The sequence below is a fragment of the Heterocephalus glaber genome, unplaced genomic scaffold (genome assembly GCF_053883595.1).
Source record: "Heterocephalus glaber isolate CG9 unplaced genomic scaffold, H.glaber_assembly_v1.0 deba00000071, whole genome shotgun sequence".
NCBI lineage: Eukaryota > Metazoa > Chordata > Mammalia > Rodentia > Bathyergidae > Heterocephalus > Heterocephalus glaber.
This window is the reverse complement of record NW_028258137.1, coordinates 27,983,887-28,010,071: the sequence shown is the minus strand read 5'-3', so window position 1 is coordinate 28,010,071 and position 26,185 is coordinate 27,983,887. Positions and strand designations below refer to the sequence as shown.

The following is a 26,185-nucleotide window of genomic DNA, read 5'->3' as shown; positions in this document are numbered from 1 at the left end:
CTGGCCCTGCATCCTGCCTCTCTGTGCTTCCTGTTATCCAGCCTGGAGGGGGAGGCTGGCTCCTCTCTCTTTCTGGCCCCAGCAGGTATGGGCTTGAGTCTGGCTGCATTCAAACCAGGTGACATCCAAATCCTTGACCTCATCCTTGTAGCCAGGCTGCTGTGATCGGAGTGTTAAAGGTCATCAAATCCCAACAGAGCCGCAGGAGGCAGCCTGTCACTGTCACTGGTCTGTACAGAAAGAAGTGAGGGTCAGAGAGGCCCCCAGCTTGTGAGAGGAGGTGGCCGTGGGAGGTCCCTGTGGGGCTCAGCCTGGCTCCCTCTGCAGATAGTCTCCGGTGGGTGAGGCTCCGTCAGAGCACTGCCCAGTTCCCCACACTCACCTTTCACAACCCAACCGATGGTGCCACTGAGCAGGAAGAAAGAAGCCACAGGAAGAGGTGTGGGGCAGGCAGGGGGAAGACAGGCAGCTGGACAGAGCCCAGGACCAGAGGACTTGACAGCCACAGGGCTCTGACTGCTGCAGATGGAGACACCCAGGGGCCTGTGGGCCTTGCTCCTCCTGCTCCTGGCCTCAAGTAAGTGTTGGCTCCTCGGCCCCTCCTGCCAAGCCTGGGAGACCCTGTGCTGCAGATGGGCCCAGGGCAGGGTAGACGGAGACCCAAGAGAAGGCAGGGGCAGGGCAGGGGGATGAGGAGCTAGGGGGTCTGGGACGTGTCCTCTGAGGAGCCCACCATGACCGCCTCCCCCCTTCCTCCAGCCTTGTCCCTCTGGGCCAGTCCTGTCATCCCGATGAACCACGTCAGCGTGTGTCTCAGGTCCCTTTGTCTCTCCACAGTCCCTTGTAAACTGGAAGGTGGAGGAAGCTCCCCTCATCCCAGCTGTGGCTTCTTGACAGGCCTGGTTCCGGGACATGGGTGGGCCTGGGAGGAGCTACTTGGCTGGTCTCTGGGCTCCTGGGGAAGGGGATTGGGCTCTCTGGAAGCTGAGGCTGGATAGGGGTTGCACCCACTCCACCCACACATCCATGTCTCACCACGGCACCACTGTCCTCAGTGACAAGGGCCATGATCCAGAGCTTCTGGCCCTCCACCCTCCCGGACACACAGGGTCTCCAGAAGCAGCTGAAGGTCTGCCTTCCCCTCTCTCCCAGGACAACGCCCCCCCCTCCGCCACACACACACATCCCTCACCCCCTAGCCTTTCTCAGGTGTTCTGCGGCAGCTCTACAGTCCCTTCCCTGATATTCGTTCACATCTGAGCTCCTTGGGGTTTGCCCTAGCTTCAGCAAGTGGCCTTCATGTCTGTCTCCCTGAGTGTCTGTCCTGTATCTGGCCGTGTGATGTTGGCCACAGGGATCAACCTCTTTGGGCTTCAATGAACTCTTCAAATGTTGGGAGATTCAGTGATGGGCAAAGTTCAGTTTCTGGCTCAAAACAGAGTAAAAAATGGAGGTGCTGTCTCAGTGGCCGGGGAGGTCCTCATACAAGCAACCCTGGATGGATGGATTAACTTAATCACTGATGGCGGCCATGACCAGGTCCCAGAGGCCCCCTCAGGACTCGGGGCCTTCACAGAGCTGTTACTCACTGGTGGGCCTCCACGGCCCTGAGTGGTGGTATGTGCCTGATTGGTGTGCAAACTCCAGCAGGGCAAGGCCACAGCCATCCGAAGGACATATGAAGCCTCGTGGCTTCATATCTTGCGGTGGACCCTGCTGTTGTGGGTGTTTGTGTCCATTTGCCGGTCCACTCATCATCCACTCCTTCCTTCTCCCATTCATCCACTTGTTCCTCAGTCACTCCTTCGAGAAGTCTGGAGGCAGTCCTCAGCGCTGTGCCAGGCCCTGTGTTGGTACTGCCACCCAACCCCCAATTGGTCTGAGGAGGTGCTTGAAGCTGAGATGAGGTGCTTAACCCACCCTGAATATAGACTGTTGGAGGCTCCCCAACTCCCACTGTGGAAAAAGAATTTTCAGAACTCATCAGTAAGAGGCACGGGAAGGGCTTACCAGGAGAGATTTTAGTCCACACTCAAAAAATAAAGTGCCAGACCTCAAGAGAGAGAGGCACATTATGGGCTGGAGCTGCATATGTCTCTGGGGTCTTGGGAGCATCTCAGGATGGGTGACCTAGGATGTGTGTTCCTACGGTCTGTCGGTTACCATCTGGCAGGCTTTGTCAGAGCACAAGCCATAACTATGTTTGAAGTTGAGATCTGCTGCCCGCTAATACTGCTGCTTCCTCAAGGATGGAGGAAGCTCAATTCACAGGCGAAAAGGACAGGTCCAGAGCCCAACTTACAGGCTTATTGTGTCTCTAAGACCTTTAGGATTTTTTTTTTTTTGAATGAGTTTCCTGGAAGGGAAAAGGGTTTCAGAGTAACTTTTATGGGCTGGAGCTGTAGGGGTTTTTATTTGTTTGTTTGTTTTTATAAGTATGGTACAATTTTAAAATTCCAATTTCCTTGTCTCCTTTTTACCTATCTTTTATTTCTTCTATCCTACCTCAGAACCACATGGTCCCTGCCCCAAGGTTCCCAGTCTAGCTGAGTGAGAGCTACTTTAGTCCCAAGGAGTGATGGGGATCAGCATTTGGGGACTGGGCTGTTAGGACCGAGCAGGGGACAGATGTATGCTCCCACAGGCAATGGAGCTTTCCTAAAGGGCCACTTTACAAGCTGGTGGGTGCAGGGTCATGTGCCTGTAATCCCAGCATTCTAGGAGGCTGAGGCAGGAAGATCACAATTCCAGCCCAGCCTGGGCAACTTAGTTTTATGACTTAGAGAGATCCTGTCTCAAAAAATTTCTTAAATAAATAAATAACATGGGCTGAGGATGTAGCTCAGTGTGAAGTGATTAACCTCAGGGCCACTGAAAACAGGTAGGGGGGAAGGACCCTTTCCAAAGGTGTAGACTGGGAAAGGGAAACAACAATGTGAAAAAGAAAAAGAAAAGATAGTCTGCCTGAGGGAAGATCTCGGTACTCTGAGGCTGAGGAGCAAGGGAGGGAGTCCCAAAGGAGGGGAAAATGGCCGCTGGTCTGTGTGGAAGAGGGGTTGGCAAATGCCTGCTCTGTCCACCTCCTGCCCTCTGGCTCCAGCCTTCTGCCCAAAGCTGAGCCCATACGGGGTGCTGAGGAGGGAGAGCAATGGGTGAGTGTGGTGGTGTCTGGAGGGCTGAGGGGGCCTCTTCCCACACTCAGGCCTAGTTCAGGATCTACTTGGCTGGGCCAGATGCAATCTTCTCTGTGCTGCTCTGCACTGGATTCTTGCCAAGAGCTTCCTATCAGTGAGTTGTGAAATACAGGGCAGAATGGGAGGGCAACAGGGCGGGAGAACAGGAGGGAAGCTCTGGTCTCAGCCATCCCATGGCCTGCACCTGTCCATAACCCCTGGAGCAGACAGAGGGGCTGGGAGGACAGAAATGTCCTCTCTCCTTGAGGCAACAACTTCCACTCCTCCCTCCTCCGCTTCCCTCTTCCTTCTCTCTTTTTCTTTCCTCCTCCTCCTCCTCTCCACCTCTCTCCCTTTTACTTAAAATGCAACCACACATCCATCACAGAGTGCTCCTCTAGCACCTGCCTTTTCTCATCAAGCAATGTGTGATAAATATCTTTACAAGCTAGGAGAAGTAGCTTAGGTGTCTTCGGCTAAGTCCCAGAAGTTGCAGTCTTCTTACAAAGTACAGTTTTTAGTTATGATTTCCTTGTGTTCTTTCTTTTATTTTTTCTTTCCTACCTCACAACTATATAAAAAATAAGGTGAAAATCTCTTCAAGATATATCAAATGAGTGATCTTATTTGTATAAATTTTTAACTGATCTATATACAGTAATCCCAGCACTTGTCAGGCTGAGGCAGGAGGATCACCATGAGTTCTAGGCCAGCCTGGGCTACACAGTGAGTTCAAGGCCAGCTTACACTACAAAGCAAGACCCTGTCTCAAAAAACCAAAAAAAGGATCTTCATACAGCTGAGCATAGTGCCACACTCCTGTGATCTGAGCTACTCAGAAGGCTGAGGCAGGAGGATCACAAATTCTACTCCAGCCTGGGAAATTTAGCAAGATCATGTCTCAAGAAATTTTCTTTTTATATATACATACAAAATAAACTTTTAAGAGTGGTAAACTCTGGGGGTATAAGCTGGGATCTGCAAGAAAGATGACTTTTACTTTTTCATTTTGTGTTCTTGTGTATAGTTTATCAGTGGTGGCGAATCTATGGCACGTGTGCTGTTTGTTATCACTGAAAGTTCTGAAAGGTTTGCCATCACCAGTTTAGGTTTTTTAACTCTATGGATGTACTACTACCTGTATTGGCTGCTCACTGCAGCACAGGGGTTAAAACCCTTAACAGCAGGCTCCAATAAGAGATTAGCAGTACTGATAAAAGATAGCAACACTGATAGAAACAAACCTCTGAGGTAAGGGCCATTCATTCCTCCTAATGAGTACAGACTCTTTACCTAAAGCCAAAGGTCTTCTGTGAACCAGAAGAAATGTTCTTGTCAAAACTGCAACAGTAAACGTATAATTTTTTAAAAAAACACAGGTTCTCCCCAGAAGAACTACAAGATGCTAAATGATTCAGGAAAGACATTCTCTAGATAATCACATTTGCTGCCAGATCCTCTTTCTACATCCTCAAACCCTTATAAAACCCCAATCTCTCACCCTAAAGGTGCAATTCCTCTCTTGGAAACTCACCCACCATCTCTCTTGACAGTGTGCCCTGACTGAAATAAATTCCTGTCTTTTCTAAATTCCTTGCCTGTTGGTAAATTCCTATTACTGCCTGCGTCATTGGCTTGCTGGCTGTCTTGCATGGCATGACCTTTGGAGAGAGAGAGAGAGAGAGATGTGTAGACACAAACACACACCAATACATGCATATGTGAGTAATCTGTCTTGGAATAAACTTCTCATCTCTTAGTATAGATAATGGTTTTTTGAATACCAACTGATGGGCCATTTCCTTTATGTGTATTATCTCTAATCTTGCTCTAAAGCTTAAAAGGAAGATATTATCAGCTCTTCTTTGCTGATGAGAAGATACAGCCTTAGTTGGCTGTATTCTTTACCTACTACAGTAGGTAGTATAAGAGATAGTTTAATTAGTTAGCTTTAAAAAGTGTTAATTCTAGAGCTTGGGATTTAGCTCAGTGGCACTGCACCTGCCTTGAAAGTGCAAGGTCCTGAGTTCTATCCTGGTACCAGAAGAAAAAAAAAGTGTTAATAAGATGAGTTATCTATTTTACTTGTTAAGATAACTAAGTGCGGACCCCTTACTGAGGAATTACTGAACTAAACTCCACTCTATTCTAAAGGTAGCAATTGTCTGAGCCATTTGCTTCAGTTTTTCTCCACTGATGGGTACAGTTTGTCCAGTTTTTTGCTGGAGTCTTATTAAGCCCCACTCCAAAAATGTCCTTAAAATTATATATTATATGTAACTAAGTTGGGTATAACTAAAAGTTTATGCTTTCTCTGTCTAAAACAACTAGGTTTTCTTAAGATAATGAGATGCTGTTGGTTAAACTTACAAATCTAGATTAAAAGGCAAAGTTTCTATATTTTACTAAGATAGTTTTTCTTGTGTTTTCCATTGTTAGGCTTTTAGTTACTAAATATTGAGCTTTAAGAGTTAAAGATTGTTTAAGTATTGGCTCATAAAATGTTTTCAATAATCAGTTTATGATTGGTTAAATAAACAGTTATTATCTTAATTTATGACACAACCAATATATCTGGGACTAGAGATACATCTAAAAGCAAACTATGTGGTGAGTATATGCTTTAAAATTAAATTTATAAAATTAAAATTAATAAGATCAATACATTCAAAGTAACTAATAGATGCTGTCTTTTATATAATATACATCTAGACCTTAGACATATAAAATGATTAAAAATTTGGCTTCTCTTTAAATTTTACCCTGCCATTTACAACTTGGTCTACATCTATTGGCTTTGAACAAACATTTTGCTATTGTATAAATAAAATATGTATATATAGGGTAATAAAGTCTATTCATAGTTATCAATACCACTTTCTAAATTTTTGTTTTGTTTTGTTTTTTGAGACAGAGTCTCACTATGTAGTTCAGGATGACCTTGAACTGACTATTTTGCCCAAGCTGGCCTTGAACTCATGGTGATCCTCTTGCCTCAGCCTGCCAAGTGCTGAGATTACAGGCATGCACCACCATGCCCAGCCATCACTTCCTAAATTTACAAGAGCTCTAAAGATGTCCTTCAATTCTTGTCAGTGAAATTACACACAATAAACCTGTTAAAAGAGTCTAAATTTTGCTTAAAAATAAAAACTATGTAAATACATGTAAAGATTCCTATATAGCTGTGATGCTAATTAGTGCTAACCTCATGATATATTAAATGTATTTGTCTTTCCCAAATGTACAGGACTTCAAAGATGCAAAACTGAAAAAACATCTTACTATACTAATGACTTCCTGGCTAAAGTTATTTATGGTGGTCAACTTTTTCCGGCTCCAGCAGCTGGCTTTCTCTAACTTATTTTCCAGCTGCTTGTAATAAAATATGCATGCCAATCCAATATGAGACAGCCAGTCAGATAATGTGGATAGATTTTCATGCTTGTGTGATTGTTATATGCAGTGACTGTGTTATAATAGTTAAAGATACTTCTTAAACACTGTGCAGTCCCGACAATGTCACTCTAATAATTAGAGATTGGGCATTAATAACCTATACTCGCTCCAGGGATTTAGCTCAGTGGTTCTGCTGCCTGCCTCACAAGCTCAAGGTCCTGAGTTCAATCTCTGGTACCAAAAACAAAACAAAACAGAACAAAACAAAAAACAACAACAAACCTATACTCTATAAACAAGTATATTTTACTTAAATGATACTCTATTAAAAATAACAAATTTTGGGACCAGGGATTTAGCTCAGTGGTTCCAGAGCCTGCCTTGCAAGCGCAAGGTCCCGAGTTTGATCCCAGCACCAATAAAAAAAACAAAAAATGGCGGGGGTTTAGCTCCTTGGGGCCATACCTGCCTCATAAGCACAAGGTCATTAGTTCAATCCCCAATTGGGGGGGACTACAACAAATTTAGGTAAAAGTTTCTTTATGTCATTTAATATTTTATAATTAAAGATAACTGACTAAAAAGTTATTTCATACTAAAATTGAAATTTAAACATATTTCGGAGATAATAACAAAACCTAATTGTTCAGGGCTCAGGATTTAGCTCAGTGGTGCCACTGCCTGCCTTGCAACCAAAAGGTCCCAAGTTTGATCCCCATACCAAAAAAATCCCCCCAAAAACCTAATTGTTCAAATATAATAATGTCATCATAATTGTCATGCTAAAATGCAATGTTTCTCTTCATCTCAAATTTTTTCTCTAAAACTTTAAAATTGTTATCTGTTAGCAGTTACCGAAATTAGACTCCTAAGACAATCATGATGGGTAAAAAATAAGTTTTCTGGTCATACTTTGTATTTCAAGGTGCTTGATATCTAGTTATTTTTTATTTTAGGGTTTTTGTTTTTGGTTTTTTTTTTTTTTGGTATAGGGATTGAACTCAGGACCTTGTGCTTGCAAGGTAGGTGTGGTGCCATTGAACTAAATCCCCAGCAAGGTGCTTGATATCTAGATAAGATAGTTAAACCTACTGCTCCTGCTGCAATACTGGTATAACTAAACTCCTGGTGTTCAACAACTGAGGTTTGGAGACCGAAGCTAAAAGGATAACTGGGTTAAGAGGACAGTCAATATTTTGGCCCTGGCTCTCTAAGATCAATAAAGACCCTGGATATAAGGATAAATTTCTATGAGATCCTACAACTCTGGTGAGTTACCCAATCTCCTGAGCAGGGAGATTGTTGGGTTTCTAAAGAGAGGAATGTCTCCCGTGCCTCCATAGGAAGCCATATGACCAAGCAAGGCCATAACCCTTCCTGGCAGATGACACTGACAGAGGAGCTGTGAGGCTCTATACATGGTTCCAGAAGTAACACCTGAGGAGCCTTAACTGACCTTGATATGCATAGTGAGAGGTTAATTTTGATTAGCACAGGTCTCACTTTAACTTGGTCTTAAACAGCCAGCAGGAAAGTATAACCAAAAGATATATAAACCAATAATAATATAGGCCAGTAAGGAAAGGAGGCTCCAATAACTGCACTGGCCCCTGATGGCAGTCGCCAGCGACACCTTTAGTTGACCACTGTTATGATTTAATGAGGCTAGAAAGCCACAGTAACATCTATAAAAGCTCAACAACAGTCTTTAAATTCCTTAGCTAAACTAGAGCTCTCCATCTTCCTACAGCAAAAATTAGAGGGATTTGTGCACTAACAAAACTTTTTGTCTTTAGATAAATAATTCAGATCAGGTTTAAAAATTTTTAAAACAATAAAAGAAATATTAGACTTAGAGATGACCTCCATACAGACAGGTCTAGGACCCTGCTGGTTACAATCTCTGTTCCACTCCCTTAAAAATAGTATCTAAAGGGCTGGGGATTTAGCTCAGTGGTTCCGCCGCCTTCCTTGTAAGCGCAAGGACCAGAGTTCAAGTCCCAGTACCAAAAAAAAAAAGTATCTAAACTTGGCCCCTTCCTCCAATTTTCCTTTTCATTCTCGTTCTTGTTTGGACCTTGCATGTTTTTGACAAAAGTTACATTTAATTTACAATGCTTAATCTCTTGATAAAATTTGTTTCTTCTCACCTAGAGTGGAGACGGTCAAACTCCAAATGGTCACACAGATAGGGCCGACGATGATTGTGCCAAACTCCTTTTACTAGGATTCACTAGATTGACCTTTTAAAGAGTCTGAAACTGCTGAACCCCTAACATCTACCAAAGCCCCCTTAGATTAGCTGTCTGGAGAAAGTCCTGGACTGTTGTTTTCCCCACATCTTCTGTTCTCCCTTAGCAGCAGTTAAGGATGCTTCTTCAGAGAGAGGAAAATGTAAAGATAATTTATTTAATTAACATATGAGTGAGGCAGTTAGATAGGGGGAACAGCAGAGGTAGAATTGGGTGGTCTGCCATACCACCAAAGCATGGGAATTTAAATATAAATAGCAAACTAGGACTTTGGACAAGAAATGAACATTCCTCAGCCAACATGGAATGCTGCCCCTCCCTCCTAAAAAGGAGTGAATGCCCCCCCCCCCCGCCCCGCTCAAGTTCCTGAGTTCTGAGGAAATTATATTGCAAAATAACCAGTTCTTTCTAAGATCTCAGTACTGCAAACACTATGTAAAGGAACTGGGATAGTGAGCCTAAGTTCCAGTTGCTCATTTCTTTAGCTTCACAGGGCCACTTGTGACAGGTGACCACTAAACTGTTAAGTAATCCCTGTGCCCTACTTTACCTGTAAGTGATTTTAGATCAAGTGGCCATGCAGCTTCCTGGCTTGGGACCCCTCCTAAAAATCCAGGAGCTATTCTATTCTCCTTCTTGTTTCCCATCAAAACTCTCCTAACTTCCTCTTTTAGTTCTTCAGTATGTTCATTCTTCAGTGTGTATGGAACCACAAGCCAGGTATTCACAGTATCAGTAGCTGTGAGGGTTGTAGCCACAGTTATAAAGATTACAGATTCTGATATGAGGCAGCTCAAAATCCCTGCAGGAGGTAGTAAAGGAGTAATAGCGCTAACAGGAAAAAATTTATTTCCAGAACTAAGTTTCATGTTTTTCCCAAAGCACCCACCGGCCTGTGAATGTGTGTAGATACTTTCTTTCACTTTGGTAACCAAGGCTTGGAGAGGGGCAGGTGGCTGCAGCTGGGATCCTGGCCCTGTAAACTGTGACCTCTTCCTTAGATGGAGCAAAGTCCACCAGTGTGCCAAGAAAGGAAGAGCCAAGAAACCCCTGCAAGAGCCTCCTCAACAAGCCAGACCCGTCTGATCTCTACTACTTGAACGACACAGCCCAGTGCTTTGCTGAGTGCAGGCAGGAAGGGAGCAGTGACTCCTGTGCTCCAGGGAACCTGGAGAGGTGAGAGAAGTGGGAATCTGGGGCTTCCATGTGGGGAGAAGGGGGGTAGTGGGCAGGGACAAGGCCATCAGTCCCAAAGGCACCAGAAAACACTGCTCCCATCTTATTGCTTGACACCCAGTCCCCCACCCCTGACAACTAGGGGTCCCCACTGACTCAGGGGACACAACGACGAATCAGCATCTGTTCTTGTGAGTTGTGGAGGGACCGATGAGAACCCAAATAACCATGACTCCAGAGTGTGTTACCAGCCACTTAGGTTCACACACTCATGTTCGTTACCTCGCTGCCGACAAAATCAAAGGAGGCCATAGATTTTGGTGAAGAGGAAAAAGGATTTATTCAAAGCTAGCTCCAAGGAGATAGAGGGGCTCATTTGCCTCAAATCACCATTTCACTGTGCACAGGTGGGCAGGGGTCTCTTATAGTAAGGACCAGAGGGGAGGGGGTGCACAGAGAGACAGTGCAGACTTCACACTTGCTTTATGCATCCAGCCACCTTCAGCTCATTGTCCCCTTTCTCCCTCTCCCTCTCTCTCACATGCCTGAAATTGAACTCAGGACCTTGCACTTTTGAGGCAGGCACCAGCACCACTGAGCCAAATCCTTGGCCCTATTGTCCCATTTCTTATGGGAAGGAAATAGCTCCAGCCTTCTGGGCCAGCATCTGTCTATTTTGTCACTTCATCTGGGCTGGAGAACAGACAGGGTGTTGGTTATGCACTCGGCAGAAGGAAGCTTGGAGAAGTTGCTTATCTCTAATAGAAAAAAAATATAACTTTAAAGTTCCACTTTGAGATGCCAGTTACATGAACACACAAGGGCAAACAAGGTACCAGTTTACGCCAGAGGAGGGAAATCTAACAAAGCCTCACAGAGGAGGCAACCACGGAAGAAGGGCTTTGAAGAGTGCACAGCTTTCCAGTTGGCTCCAGACAATGGCAGATGATACAGCAGCAGGGCTGCAGAGGACTGCAATACTTTGAACCCTGAGAGTATAAAGTGCTGAGAGATGGAGGCCACAAGGGACAAGGTGGGACAGGTAGAGGACAGGATTAGAAATGCAAGCAGGGACTGAGGAGTGACAGTTGTATAAGCTAGACCAACCCCAGGAAGCAAGGAAATGACAGAGTCAAAGGTCAGAGAGAGTGTGGTCAACTCTGCATCTTAAAAAGATTGTTGCAGTTTAGAGAAGGACATAGAGGTGGAGATGCAGAAGGATCATGGGGTGTGACTGCAGAATGACACTGCCTCCTGCAATGAGAACTGTGCACCTGGATAGGAAAGGACTGGGGAGGTCAGATGATGTGGGGTCAACAGAACCGAGAGACAGGTTTAGATGGGGTGAGGGAGAAGATCTCCAGTGTACAACATCTCAGGAGTCAGCTCCAAAAGTATCTCTGCCCACTGTCCTCTCCCTTCTAATTACATTTGTCCATAACTCCTCCAAGTACCCACAAAAGCACCTAGCTTATGGCTGGTGCTCACTATTTGCTGAAAGAATGAATGAAAACCCTGTACGCACAGGCTTCATGTTAGGACAGCAATCTGACTGAATCACATTCTTCCAGTGGGCTGAAAATGGCCCCATCCTCACCTATAACTCCCAGCACCCAGAATCTATTCTGGGGGCCCCTTTCATGCTGCCTCATGATGGGGGTAGCATCTTGGAAAAAACAGAGGCATGGGCTGGGGATTTAGCTCAGTGGTTCTGCTGCCTGCCTCACAAGCGCAAGGTCCCAAGTTCAATCCCCAGTACCAAAAAAACAAAACAAAACAAAACAAAACAGGGGCATGGGGTGAGAAAATGTGGACTTTGTCCCCAACTCTACCACTTACAAACTGTGCCAAGCACCTTGAGCTATCTCCTTTAAATTGTAATGACCCTTTTGTCTACTATAGTCATAGCATTGTGCTGATTAGATCTGATGAGCAGAAAGCAGCAAGTACTTAAGGTGCCTTAGGAAGAAATATGTGAAATAAACCCCATAAGAATTCAGGGGCCCATCATCTCAGTGAATTTTCTGAACATTCAGAAGGCTGGAGAATGTGAAGAGATCTTTTCAAATTGAAAGATGAGTCTTTAGACCTCATACTGCTTATTATGAAAAAAAGGCACAATGTGGAAAAATACATACTATGCAAACACTAGCCCAAAGAAATCTGAGTAACTATATAAATCAGACAAGGAAAATGATACATAAGTGTCAGCTTTATAGTTAATAATTCAACTGTACATTTATGCTTTGAATTTGTTGAATATGGGTTATCTTTCACAACTTAAATAATTTTTAAAGTACCCTGATGTTGTGATTTAGATCTTTAAGATGAAGAATACCCTTCAAAAATTAAGAAGGAGGGCCAGGGATTTAGCTTAGTGGCACCAACCTGCCTTGCAAGCACAAGGTCCTGAGTTCGATCCCCGATACAAAAAAACAAAGAAAAAAATTAAGAAGGACACAAGGTATGGATAAATATCTTATCACTTAGGGATCCCAGGGAGCACAGGGCACACCTGGAGGCCACAGACATGGATAAGTTAGGGAGTGCAGGCAGGGAGAGAAAGGTCCATGGGCCAAAGCTTTTCTTGGGGCTCAGGGAATTATCCAAACTTTTTCCAAAGGGAGTTTTAATTGGCAGCATTAAGAGAGATAGGCCTGAGCTCCAGTGAGTCACACTGTGACTGAGAGGTGCCCCTGTGTCACATCTGCATGGCCATGCAAGGTTTGGGAGTCAGGAGAGCCAGTAAGTAGGTTGATCTTAGCTATCCCACAGGTAATGGCCACCAGGCACAGGGGTATAAGGCAGCTCTCTGGATTAAACACAAGAAGGAACTTGGAGGTAGTGTAGAAACTGGACACTATGTCAAAAGTGATCCCTGCTTCTGGTATAAGAAAGTCCAAATCAAAATAGATGCCAGTTCAACAGAAGAGCATAAGAATCAGCACACCTAGATATTTTAAAGCAAATAAAAACTAGGATCAATTGGTCTCTATTTCTGGCTGGATGGTTTTCTATGCCTTTTCCATTCAAGCATATTTGTATATATTTGTATGGCTTACTGTTTTGGTTATACAATATATTTTCTATAATCTTTTTAGAGTTTGTTTCCCACCTTGATTACTATTCACAAATGATGACAAAATAAAAGGCTCCCCCTTTGTCTCCATGGCTACTCCTTTCCCATAGTCATAGTCTAGCTGTCTCTCTCTTTGTTCCCTTCTCTCCCAGTACTACTTCAGCCCTCACTTTTCACAATTGCTAGGGAAGAATGGGCCAGAGTTCTTCAGCCCCTGGGCCTGGGAAAAGGAACCTGGTAGACAGTGAGGGTTCAGCACCACGGAGAGCGCACCCGGGTTTCCTCAGCCGGCAAGGGACCGTTGCTATCTTTCATGTTGTATGTGGTTCCAACACCTGCTGTGTTCCCATGCAATCAGTTCCCACACTGCTCAATTTCCAAAAGTTAGATTTCTAGTATTCAATAAATTCACTAATGTGTGTGGAGAGATTTTTTCCAAATAAGAGATGCAAGGTCAAAAAGCACATGAAAAGACGCTCAACATCACTGGTCATTAGGGAAATACAAATCAAAAGCACAATGAGATGCCTCTTCACACCCACTAAGATGGCTACAGTTAAGATAAAACAACAAGTGAAGAACTGTAAGTGTTTACAAGGATGTGGGGCAATCGGGACCCTCATATTTTGCTGGTGTGAGTGTGAAATGGTGTAGCTGTTGTGGAAAACACTTTGGCAGCTGCTTAAAATGTTAGAAAGAATTATCATGTGGTGCAGCAATTCTGTTCTCATGCATATACCCAAAGCACTTAAAGCAACTCTTCAAATAAAATCTCGTACATGAATTTTCACAGCAGCACTATTCCCTATAGCCAAAAAGTAGAAAAGACCCAAATGTCCATCAATAGATAAATGCATAACCAAGATGTGGTATATCCATACAGTGAAGTTGTATTCATCCATAAAAAGAAATAAAACAATGACATGTGCTTCAACATGGATGCACCCTGAAAACATTATGCTAAGTGAAACAAGCCAGACACCAAAGGCCACATATGACTCAATTTGTATGAAATATGCAGAGTAGACAAATTCGTAGAGATTTAAAGTAGATTTAATGTTTGTCCAAGGCTGGGAGAAGGGGGAAGGGGTGGCTGTTTAAAGGGTATGGGGTTTCCTTTAGGGGTAATGAAAATATTCTGAAACTAGTTAGTGGTGATGGTTGCACAGCATTGTTAATGCACTTATTCCCATGGAATTGAACTTTAAAATGGAAAATTCTGTTATATATATTTTATCACAAAAAGAAAAAATAGACACATAAGAGGCTCAGAGGGATCCATGGCCAATTCCCTCAGGGCCAACCTGGTTCCCAAACCACCTTTCTTGTTCCTCCAGTGAGTTCAAGTTTTTGATGTTCTGGGTCAGCCCTCTCCCTGCAGCAGCCTGGTGAGTGGGTACCTCAGCCTGCAAAATGCTACCTCCCTGATCCCTGGCCCCTTCCCTTGCAGACACTGGCTACATTATGAGTCCTACCTGGTGGAGAATTCACTGGAGACAGTGGACAGGCCTTTTGTGAAGTCTTTGGTCCAGAACATCAGCATCGACACCTCAGAAGACCTGCTCTTCTCTCTGAAGCCCTCTCAGGTGAAGGCTTCCTTCCCCATGCCCATTGGCTGGGTCAGATTCTGTGCTCATTTCACAGCTCTGAGAGCTACATCCTGTCCTGGTGCCCATCATGCTTAACCCTCCCAGGTCCCATCCAGTAGAGGTAACTGAACAAGCAGAGCCTTGGCATAGGTGATCCAGGTACTGGTACAGACAAGTGGGAGGTCCAGTGGATTGTGGTCAGGGCACCTAGGTGCTATCTAGTTTTGGCCTTTGCACCACTACACTAGGTATCCTCTGGAACACCCCTCTCTTTCTTTGTGCCCTGGAGTCCTTATCTGTAAACTCAGCACACAGGCTCCTCCAAGTCTAAAATACTCATGAGCTCTTCTGCCCGGGGAACATATTTGAAACCAAGGAAAGGGCAAACTTGGCAACTAAAGGGCTAAACAAGAGGACCCTGCATTTACATTGATACAGATTCAAATTCCAGCCCTTCCCCTTCTCAGCCATTGTGACTTGGGGTAAATTACTTTTTCTGAGCCCCAGCTTCCTCACCTGTAAAATGATGAAGGTATTGCCCACTTCTTAGGTGACAGGGAGGATCAAGTGAGATAGTGCACAGGAAATTTCTGGCACAGTGAGGGCTCATTGAATTTCCAGGCTCCCTGGGGAAATGAACCCAAGGGTGGAGATCCAGGCATCCAGGAAAGCTGGGTATTATCAAGGGCCTTGTAAGTATGTCTGGAGAAGGGGAACTGGAAGAGAGGCCCTTTCTCAACCCTTTATTATATCAGCCAGGCAGCTGAGCCTACTGCACGGGTGTGGACTGGCCCCAGAAATCACCCACATGTCCTTTTGACAAGGGCTGAACTGAGAAGGAGGAAGTAGAGCTCTTGAGCTCTGACTCTTAGCTCCCCTGTTCCAATGTGCACACAGGATTTCTCTGAGGCCATCATCAGGCAGGAGCAGGATGCAGCCCCAGGAGAACCAGGGAGATGAGAAGATGAACAAAACATGCTTTGTAATTACTGCTGAGGCTTATTTTAAGATGTTGACCAGTCTTAATTTTTAAAACATTTATTGTTGGATTTCACATTCCATGTGAATTCTTATGTTCCTGTCATTTCCCTTCCTGAATTTCTTCCTAATGACTTTGTTCTTTCCATTATTTCCAAGGCAGAAGCAAGATGCCGCCACCACCAAGCTCTATGCTAACACAGGGGCCTATTAGGACCTTAATCCAAAGCACAGCACAGTTGGCCCTCTTGCAAACTGAGCTTGCCTGGGTGTCATCTCTTCACAGTTCTTTTCAGCATGGGAGGTGGCCACCCAGGAACATGGTTAGCTCTGTTCTCCACATTGGAAAGGGTGGAGTCCATATGTGCTGTAATTCATCCCTGGGCCCAGAGCAGAGCCTGGACTGAGCCCTTTACCCCACCTCTCAGAGCTGACAGTCTCTAGGTGCTGCTCCTGTACCCAGCTGCCTCAGTTTCCTGTCTCAGCTGGGGCAGTGGCGGGACCTGTGTTGAGGTCTGGAATCCTTGGGTAAAGATGGGAACCCCTGGGTCTGTGGTTGCAGATTCCGAGGCAGGTGATGAAGGTCGAGGACAAGCCTTCTGACAGAGTCTGGCTTCCCAAGAGCTTCTTTGAATCCCTGCCGGGCGACAGGCCTATGGTGCGCTTGGCTATAACTGTTCTGGACATTGGTTCAGGGAACATCTTCAAGGTGAGGAGAGGCCTGCTCACTGAGGGAAGTCCTCACTGAGGACGGAGGGAAACTGTGAGATTCAAAGCTAGTTTCACCAGGGACTCCTACCCCAGCCAGCCCCTGCCAGAGACTCTGGATCAGTGAGGAGGGATGAGGTGGTACTGAGCCTTCAAGAGTGTCTCAAAGCAGCCCGGTCATCCCCGAGCTGGCTCTAGAGTCCATATCCTGAAGACTCATACTGGCACCTCATGCCAATGCCTCTCACCACTTGGCTTGCATGTAGGCACCAAGTCTGTTCACCTACCCTTGTGTGTTCTTGTGCATGCACAAACATGAGTGTCCCTTTCTACCTGTGCATACACAATTGTGTGTGCTCAGGTGTGAACATGTCCATGTTCATGTCCATGCACAGCCATGCAAATGGCACGCATCCCCTCATGTGCAGATACATGTACCCAGGATGTGCATGTGCTCATGCACCTGGAGGCCCCCTCTGCCTCCTGTCTCCAGGCTGATTTTAGCCCTGTGCCCTGAAGTTAAGAGGGCAGAGAAGCCCTGGAGGCCAGCAGTGCAGTGCCATCAGGAACATGGCTTTGCAACCGGTTGATGTGGAGCACAGGGCCTGACCCAGCCTGAGTGGGACACTACAGAGAGTAGCAGGGAGAAGGTTCCTATGCATCCTCATGGCTCTTTGACCCCCTAGCCTCAGACTTTACCTCCAGGCAAGGGTCACAGGTTCTGGAGGTTCCTAGACCCACCAGCCAAAATTTCCCATTTCCCCTTACAGGGCCCAAGCCTCCTCCAGGAGGAGGATGGCAGCGTGCTGAACAACCAGGTGGTTGGCTTGAGTGTGGGCCAAGTGCCTGTCACTGGGCTGTCGGATCCTCTGGAGATCACCTTCTCCCACCAGCATCACCCCTCTGTGAGTCTCCTATCCAGGCAAGGCAGACAGGCAGGCAGAGCTGACGCACATGGGAACTTGTGCCCTCTACCTTTCCATGTCCACCTGGGGGAAGGCACTGGGGCCATACACACAACTGTGCTCAGGGACAAAGCCCCCTTAGGTCACATGTGTGGCTGCACCCATACACACACCTGTGCTCACAGAAGTGTAGATGAGGACCCGGCAAACCCACCTGTGTGCACACTGCACCCCACACCCACCTGCGTAACACTCACAGACACGTAAACTGACCTGCAGTGCCCCCTCACAGCCATGTTAGCACCTCACCCAGGTACATCAATCGATGCAGCTGGTTCTCCTACACAGCCCACAGCAGTGTGGTTTATCCAAGGCTCACGCAGGCTAGGCTGCCCCTCCTCCACCTGCCCCTGCTGAGACTTCATTTTCTGGTTTCAGAACATGACCCTCACCTGTGTATTCTGGGATGTGACTAAAGGTAGGGCATGGAGGACCTCTCTGGGATAGACAGGAGGAGGGTGTGGGCTCCAGAGGACCCCTCTTCATCCTTCCTCTATGTTCCTGCCCCATCCAGGGCCCACAGGAGACTGGGCCTCCAGGGGCTGCTCCACCCAGCTGGGAGCTGAGCAGACTGTGTGCCGCTGCGACCACCTGACCTTCTTCGCCCTGCTGCTGGTAACAGCCCACTCCGATCCCAGCAGTCCTGCAGGCTTCCAGTCCCTGCCCCCCAGGAGGGTTCCCCAGGGCCTTTGGAGTGCGTGGGCCTGGCCCCAGCTGATGTGGTCCCGACTTGGGGCTCATCCACAGAGGCCGATCTTGGACAGGGCCTCCGTGGAGCTCCTTACACGCATCTCCCAGGCAGGCTGTGGAGTGTCCATGATCTTCCTCGTCTTCGCCATCATTCTCTACATGGCTCTCAGGTGAGTGACCCTGTCTCCACTCCACACCCTCTTCTGGCCCTTGTAGTGTTACCCTCTTCACTCCTTATCTCCTCTCTGACAGAGCTGGGTTAGAGGTTGAATGTGTCAGGGCTGTTTTGTTGCAAGTGGCAGAAGCACAACCCAGTCTGGCTTACCTCGGTAGGGCATATGTGGTTCACGCAATTGAAAAACCCAAGATGTATGGACTTCAGGCAGGGTTGGATCCAGGGCCTCAAAAGAAGTCCTTGGGTCCTGGTGTTCTCCTCTCCCAGCTTTGCCCTCCCCTCATCAATCATGTCCGTGGCTTCACACTTGGGCCCCTGGAAGATCCAGGCTCACTTCACAGCTCCTTAGATGCTCAGGAAGAAATATAACCCCAGGATTTAGATCTCTTTTATTTAAAAACTTGTTTTTAAATAATTATAAAGGAACTGAAAATTGCAAAAATTTTCATAGTCCTTTCTCCCAACTTCCCCCAGTGGTAACATCTTATATAACACAGTACAGTATCAAGACCAGGATGTTAATAGTGATGCAGTTCTGCCGACTAGACCTCTTTCCGTTTTCATCATTTTAGATATACATTCGTGTGTGTGTGTGTGTCCAGGAGTAGGGATATAATTTGTAGGACCCAGCCCAAAATAAAAATGCATGGCCCCTTGCACAAATATTATTCAGGTCCGAGGGCTGAGGATTTAGCTCAGTGGTTCCTCCCCCAGCCTCGCAAGCTCAAGGTCCTGAGTTCGATATCCGGTACCAAAAAAAAAAAAAAAGAAATGATTATTCAGGTCAGGCGCAGTGGTACAAGCTGTAATCCCAGTACTTGGGAGGCTAAGGCAGGAGGATTATAAATTTGAGCTCAACCTGGGCTACATAGTAAGTCCAAGGCCAACCTGGATTATGTAGTGAGAGCCTGTCTCAGAAGTCAACATGCTGGGTGTGGTAGTGCGCACCTGTAACCCCAGCTCTCTGGGAGGCTAAGGCATGGGAACGGCAAGTTTGAACCTAGCCTGGGCAACTTAGTGAGTTAGTGAGTTAATGAGACCCTGTCTCAAAATGAAAAATAAAATAGGCTGGGGATGTAGCTCAGCATGAAGGCCCCTGGGTTCAGTCTCCAGAACTACAAAACAATAACAACAACAGCGAAGTTATTCAGAATGTCAGGATGGTCATAGCAAAGTATTAACCAAGACTGGGGCCCTGGTGAGCCCAGGGCCCTGCAGAAGTCACACACCCATGACACTGGCTGGCTCTGTGTGTGTGTGTGTGTGTGTGTGTGTGTGTGTGTGTGCGTGCAGTTTATCCGTACACACAGCAGAGTGGAGTTTTACAACTCTGCCTGGGACCAGCCTGTGCCCACAGGCACTGCTGGACAGGCCTGGCCCACGCCTGCTCTCAGAGTGGAGCTGGCACAGAACTGACCACCACCACCCTGTGTGCTTCGTGGCTGAGCGTGGGGAAGGGTGTTCTTCAGGGTCACCTGGGGCCGTGTCGAGTGTGTGGAGCAGGTGCAGGACAAGCAGGAAGAGCAGAGAGCACTGTCCACTGGCTCCCCCAAGATTTGTCCCTTGCTGAGGAGCCCCAGGACCTGACAGCAGCACCCCAACCTAGCCTGCCTTGTCCCCCACTCCTGCAGCCCCAGCTCACCAAGCCCGGCCTGGAGCAGCACCCCATGGGTCCCCGTTTTCCAGTCTGGGCTCCCCTTCCCCCCTCACATGCCTCTATGCCTCTGTCATGGTGTGGCCCTGGGCTGTAGCCCCATGAGCCCGCCCACCCCACCACAGGCCAGCGCCCCTGAGTGAGTGGTGCTGCCCCACCCATCCCTCTCCGAATGCTGGCCTGCGACACTGTCCCCAGCCCCAACAAGCTGAGCACCACTTGACAGCTGGCTGCATTGCTGGACCCTGTGAGCTGGGCTTGGAGCGCAAGGCAGAAGTGTCACCAGCTCCCAAGGGTGGGGCCTGGCATCTCAGGTGAGGGCGACATTGTCCCTTATGCTCCTCCAAGTTGCCACAGGCTCCCATCCCTCGAATGAGAGTCCTGTGGGATCTGATTTGCAAGGAACTCAGAGTGGGGGCCCCATGGTGAGGGAGGTGAGCCCTGCTGGGAAGCACTGGGCAGAGAGGTGGCCCCAGGCTCTGTGACTCTCAAAGTCCCTGTCCCTCTCTGATTCTCTCTCCCTACTACATCCTAAGCCTCATCCACCCATCCTGTACCCACCCTGTCACCCAAACAATGAATCCAGGGCCCTCCTGCCCACTATGCTGGGGCCCTGGGTCCACAGAAAGATGATAGCAAGAGGAGGATATGGTTCCATTGCACTGCTGGGAATATCCAAATCAGCCTGGGCTCTGGAGCATTTGGGGCAGCTTCCCAAGAAGGAAATGTCCCAAGGGTTGTGAAGGCAGTGTAGGAGTTGGGCAGGCCAAGAAGGGGCAGAGCCAAGGAGTAGGAAAAGGTGTTGAGATCAGGGGGAAGAATGTGCCCCATCTGGGTGGCACGAGAAAGCAAAAGGCACTGAGGAAATGGCAGGCTGTGCAGTTTGGCTAATGCATGGAGTCAAGCGATGACACTTGGAGGACAGGAGCCGCAGGGACCTCAGGCCATGAGACAGCTCCTGGACTTGAACCTGAGGGCTCACACTTGGGCTCAGACAGTGAGGGTGCCAGGGTGGAACCAAGAAGGTGGCACAGACAGGACTGGGAACCTCCACTGAGCCTCGGCTCTTGGGGCCCCCCACTGACCCTTCTTGCCCCAGGCTCTCCCTGCAGAGGTTCAAGTCGGAAGATGCCCCCAAGATCCATGTGTCGCTGAGCAGTAGCCTGTTCCTCCTGAACCTCACCTTCCTGGTCAGTGTGGGGAGCGGCTCACAGGGGTCCAGTGCCACCTGCTGGGCCCGCGGTGCCGTGTTCCACTACTGCCTGCTCTGCACCTTCACCTGGATGAGCCTGGAAGCCTTTCACCTCTACCTGCTTTCCATCAGGGTCTTCAACACCTACTTCAGCCACTACTTCCTGAAGCTGAGCCTGGCGGGCTGGGGTGGGTGCTGCCTGGGTGGGCAGAGGTGCTGGCTGGCCTTGGGCAGCAGGAGGGGCCCTCTCAGATAAGCCCAGGGCTCGAGGGATGGGCAGCTGGAGGGGATTTGGAGGTAGATGTGCCCAGGACCCCCTGGCAATAGCCACTTGTTCTCCTCCTGCCCAGGCTTGCCTGCCCTAGTGGTCATTGGCACTGGGAGTGCCAACAGCTATGGCCTTTATGCCATCCGTGACCAGGAGAACCGCACATCACTGGAGCTGTAAGTGGTGGCCACGGGAGCAAGGTGACACCAGGCTCACATCCTGGGGCTGGAGGGAGGTGGGGGAAGAACATAAAAGCCAGAATCTTCAGATCTACCTAGCTTTGGGCACAGGGATGTAAGCTGAGACCTGAAGAGAGGAAGTGAAATGGGAGAAGGCCCAGGAAGAGGAAGCAAAATAAAAAAGGTGACTCCCCCCCATGCCTAGCACTCAACCTGGTGAGGGCAGGCTGGATTTCAGGTGCCCTTGGGTGGGTCACAACCTGCCCAATAATTCCAGCAGCCCAGTCTCTCCCCTGACTACTAGAGGTGTGTCTTGGGAGAGCCTGGCCTCTCCTGGGGTCCCAGTCTCCTCATCTGTACAATGGGGGAGACGATGGGCAGGCCCTTCAGCCCTTTTGCCCTGCAATACAGGGAGCAGTGAAACTGGGCTGAGCCCCCAGACTCCCACCCAATGATTTTCTAGGGTGCTCATCATTGAGCCCATGGCTTCATCCTATGAGGGGCTACTGGAGCCTTGCCCTTGTCCCCAAGGCCCCAAATGCAGGATCCACGGAGGCCAAATAGGTTATCTAAGTACATGTGGTGGCCAGGAGAGGACTGCAGTGGACTGGAAGTCACCTGTCCATCTAAAGAACTGCTGGTCACCATTAAGAGAGGGTGTTTTATGCCAAGCCTTCTGTTTTCAAGTGTGGCTACTAATTCAGGATTTTTACAATATGATATGGGGCAAATGAAGCATGCCCCTGGAGTTGATTCAGCCCTTTTACACCTGTTGTCTACAGACACCAGGCTGGCCTCTTGCCCAGAGGGAGACCAGGGGCAGATGGATAGAAATGGTGAGAAAGCAACTTCTTGGTCCCAAAAGGTCGGCCAGGGGAGGCTTCTGGGGCTTGCTGTTTAGCGGTGTCCTCTCCCAGTCCCTGTGATCATCTACCTCCTCCAGGTGTTGGTTCCAGAAAGAATCTGCCCTCTATGCCACTGTCCACGGCTACTTCTTCATCACCTTCCTCTTTGGTGCTGTGGTGCTGACCCTGGTGGCCTGGAAGATCTTCACTCTGACCAGTGCCACAGCAGGCAAGGAGCGAGGACAGAACTGGAAGGCCGTCCTCACCGTGCTGGGCCTCTCAAGCCTGGTGGGCATGACCTGGGGGCTGGCCATCCTCACACCACTAGGTCTGTCCACCATCTATATCTTTGCCTTCTTCAACTCCCTGCAAGGTGAGGCTCTGGGGCCAGGGAGGCATGGGCTGCCTGTCTGCCTCAGGGGCTGCTTGGAGGTGGAGAAGAGGGTGTTTGGGACAAAGAGGACTCCACAGAGGCTAGCGCAAATCAGGGGTACTGACTTTACGTATTTGGGGCTCTCTTAGGGTCTAGGGCAGCAAGCTGATTCATAGGGGCCAGTACCAGAATAAGGAAAAGCCACACAAACCAAAGCATATTCTTCTCCCCTCTTTTGTTTTGAAGCTATGTGTTATCTCTAGTTGGGTGTCTGTGGAAACTCCTTCATTTTCTTACTCTTCCCCATTGCTACCATGACCCCAAGTGGCTGCCCAACATGGCTGCCTGTATAAAACCTTGCAAGTCAGCTGGCCATCTCTAGTCCAATCAGATGTGACTAGAATGGCAAGGTCATGTGATTTGATGTCCACATGACAAGGATAGGGTCTCTAAGTAGCTGTTGAGGGAAGAAGGGGATGATTGTTATGTCTGTTACTTGGCCCAGCTCCTCCTTCCTCTGACATCCCAGGAAAGGAGGAGGAGCCCAGAGAGTAGGTCACAATTTCCTTCCCACACCTATAGTCTTTGCTCCTTCATCCCTTATTCACATACACACAGCTCTAAAAGATATCCTGCCTGACTGTGAGGGTATCAGGCAAGAAGACGGTGATAAGATTCATCCTGTCTGGGCCAATCATTGAGAACTTAGCTATCCTAGATGCAGTGGATACAAACTCACAAGACCAGGGGTGGCTCCCAGTGCCTCCATGACACTGTGTGCATCGTGGTTGGGGCCAGGCAGATGTGGATTCAATTCCCAGCTCCATCCACCAGCAAGTTATTCAACAGTTCTGATCCTCATTCATCTCTCTTTTTTTTCCCCATGGTGCTGGGGATCAAACCTAAGGCCTGAGCATGTAGGGCAAGCACTCTCCCAACTGAGCCAGATACCCAGGCCCTCTTCATCTCTAAAGTCAGGACAATCTCAATTCCTATCTCTCCATATTTCATAACAAATAACTAATCAAGCAAATGTAGGACCCAGTAGATCTTTGGTATGTAGGAACTATATTAATAGCAATAGAGATGATTATTTTGGGGACATCTGAGGCTATTCCCAGCTGAAGAATGCTGAATCCATGTCTAGAAAGTCTCACTGGTTAAAGGTTGGGGAGAGATATATCTTGAAATTTTGGATTATGTCATTATTCTTTCAGAAGTTACTTTAATATTTCAGCCTGCATGCCTCACTCTGTTTAGTTAAACTTCTACTGAGTCCAGAGTATTTGGAATTTCTAGTTTCTTCCCAACAGAGCCCTGGGTACATTTTAACTGCCCATGGGACACTTCTCAATATTGTTATTGTTCTATAGCATTTTAGTTATGAGTTTCCTTTAAATGCCCACATATTCTTTCTCAGTCAATGTCTGTACTTTCTCTAATTTCCTATATCCCACACATTCCCTCTTGCTGAAATGCATCCTGTAGTAATTTTTTACAGAGGAACAGTGGCAAAGCCAACTGTGGTAATGGTGGTGGTTTTGTATGTCTGAAAATTCCTTTATTTTGCTCTTTCTTTTCTGTGATAGATGTATGAGGTGAGATTGAAAAATATGGTGAGTGTTTTAAACAGAAAAAAATTACAGCAAAAAATTGTCATTAATAATCCTCAAAATACTTCCCCCTTGCTTTGAACACACTTATCCCATCATTCTTGCCACTTTCTGTCTTTACTTGTGCTGTTATGGCTGCCTTGATGTCCTGATTCAGTTAAAAATGTTTGCTTTTCATGGTCATTTTGACTTTGGAGAAGACCCAGATGTCACATAGTGCCAGATCCAGTGAATCAGGTGGAGGAGGATACACAATAATTTTTTTTCCAGTACCAGGGATCAAACTCAGGACCTTGCACTTGCGAGGCAGGCATGGCACTACTGAGCTAAATCCCCAGCCCATACACTGTAATGTTTTTACAAACCTGCCTTTCCATAGGATGGCGCTCAGCAGCAGCTTTCATCATATTTTTTATCACACTTTGTAAATACACCCACAAAAGACATCCAGCACTGCTTTAAAGTGGCAAGAATGATGAGATAAGTGTATTCAGAGACAGGAGTATTTTGAGGGGGATTCATGGCAATGTGTCTTTTACTATAATGCATTTTAAAAAAAATTTTAATATTCACCTGTTTTTTTTGGTACTGGGGATCAAACTCGGGTCCTTGCACTTGCAGGGCAGGTGGCTCACCTTATTTTTTGATCAGCCCTTGTATGTACATATTTTATTTCAAGGTTTCTGCTTTTCATTTCCAAAATTTTTTGTGGGTTTCTCTTTTTATAGGAGTAGGTTTTATTTTTGCCTGCTTTTTTTCCTAAATCCTTGAACATTTACAATGGAGCCTTTCTGCCCTCAGCAGCCACCGACCAGGCTGCCTAGCACAGGCTCACTGAGTTCCTCTCTCCACCGCAGGCGTCTTCATCTTCTGCTGGTTCACCATCCTCTACTTTCCGAGTTGGAGCTCCACATCCTCCTCTTCCGGCACCACTGCCCACCTGGACCAGGCCCGCTCCGTGTCACATGAGTAGGAGGTGCAGCCCTGCTCTCATCACCTCTGGCTCACTGTGTGGCCTCAGTGGCTCCCTGCCTTGTTCTAGGCCTCAGCTGCCTTCTCTGTACCTTGTGGCTGCAGAGGGAAGCAATGGGGACCAGGTTGGACCATGTGGCCTCAAATGTCCCAGCTAGATACATCTGTGGGCCCGAGAGTCTACAACTTCAGGTTTGCAGGAGGCTGAAGTTCCTGTGGCTCCAAGACCCCCACCAACAAAGCATCACCATCCTCCTGCCCTACCTGCATAGCAAAGCTCTCTGGCTCTCTGCCATTGCCCACCTTCTGGTCTCAGCAGGGGCCTGATCCCAAAGAGGGAGTCTGGTTGGCATAGCCCCTTGAAGGAGCCCCCAGCCTCTCTCCCTGCTCTCCCTGTTACAACTCTGCATCCTGGCTGTCCGTCCCCCTGAAGGCTATTCAAGAGGTTCCTGGGGAACCGGGAATTGTAAACTAGAAGTTAGTTTGGGGGTGGGTTGATCCTAGTCTCTGCCTACCCACCAGCATCATCCTCATGGAAGAAACGCTACCGTTCAGGGGGCAGCCGACCTCCAGGGGGCTGGGAACAATGGTTTTCAGAGATTGTCACCTAGTGTGTGGCTCCCTGAGGTGTGTGTGTCACCTGACTGCCAGGTGGGTGGCTGGACCTCTGATCTGCTGTCATTATGGGAGGCAGAAGCAATGGGCCCAGGCCTTGCACACTGATCCATTCAGTGTGTGGGGTTGAGGGTCAGTGGGGGAGAGGCTTGCTGGGCAGAGGGTAGACCTTCCCTTCCCAAGCAGGGACCTGAGCAGCCTCACTTACCACTCCAGCCCAGCCCAAGCCCAGGGCTGGCCCATGTCAAGCCAAATTGGTGCAATTATTCAATAAATACTCATATTTGCTG

General features: G+C 47.7%; 1 protein-coding gene across 3 annotated transcripts; it reads left to right on the top strand.

Moving 5' to 3' along the window:
- Positions 1-379: 379 nt before the first annotated feature.
- On the top strand, positions 380-26,185 carry Adgrg3 (adhesion G protein-coupled receptor G3). 3 transcript variants are annotated; one of them, XM_087206057.1, is made up of 13 exons: positions 380-577; positions 9,826-10,000; positions 14,530-14,665; positions 16,209-16,355; positions 17,125-17,259; positions 17,698-17,737; positions 17,834-17,934; positions 18,067-18,179; positions 19,964-20,152; positions 20,938-21,218; positions 21,381-21,474; positions 22,421-22,695; positions 25,166-25,456. In XM_087206057.1, exons 1-13 carry the CDS (start codon positions 526-528, stop codon positions 25,279-25,281), a joined length of 1,854 nt encoding a protein of 617 aa, XP_087062183.1. In that variant the 5' UTR covers positions 380-525; the 3' UTR covers positions 25,282-25,456. The 3 variants fall into 3 exon arrangements, with proteins under 3 accessions (XP_087062183.1, XP_004843211.1, XP_087062178.1); XM_004843154.4 differs by lacking the exon at positions 19,964-20,152 and having other exon boundaries at positions 25,166-26,185; XM_087206052.1 differs by lacking the exon at positions 19,964-20,152 and having other exon boundaries at positions 22,421-22,610; positions 25,166-25,625.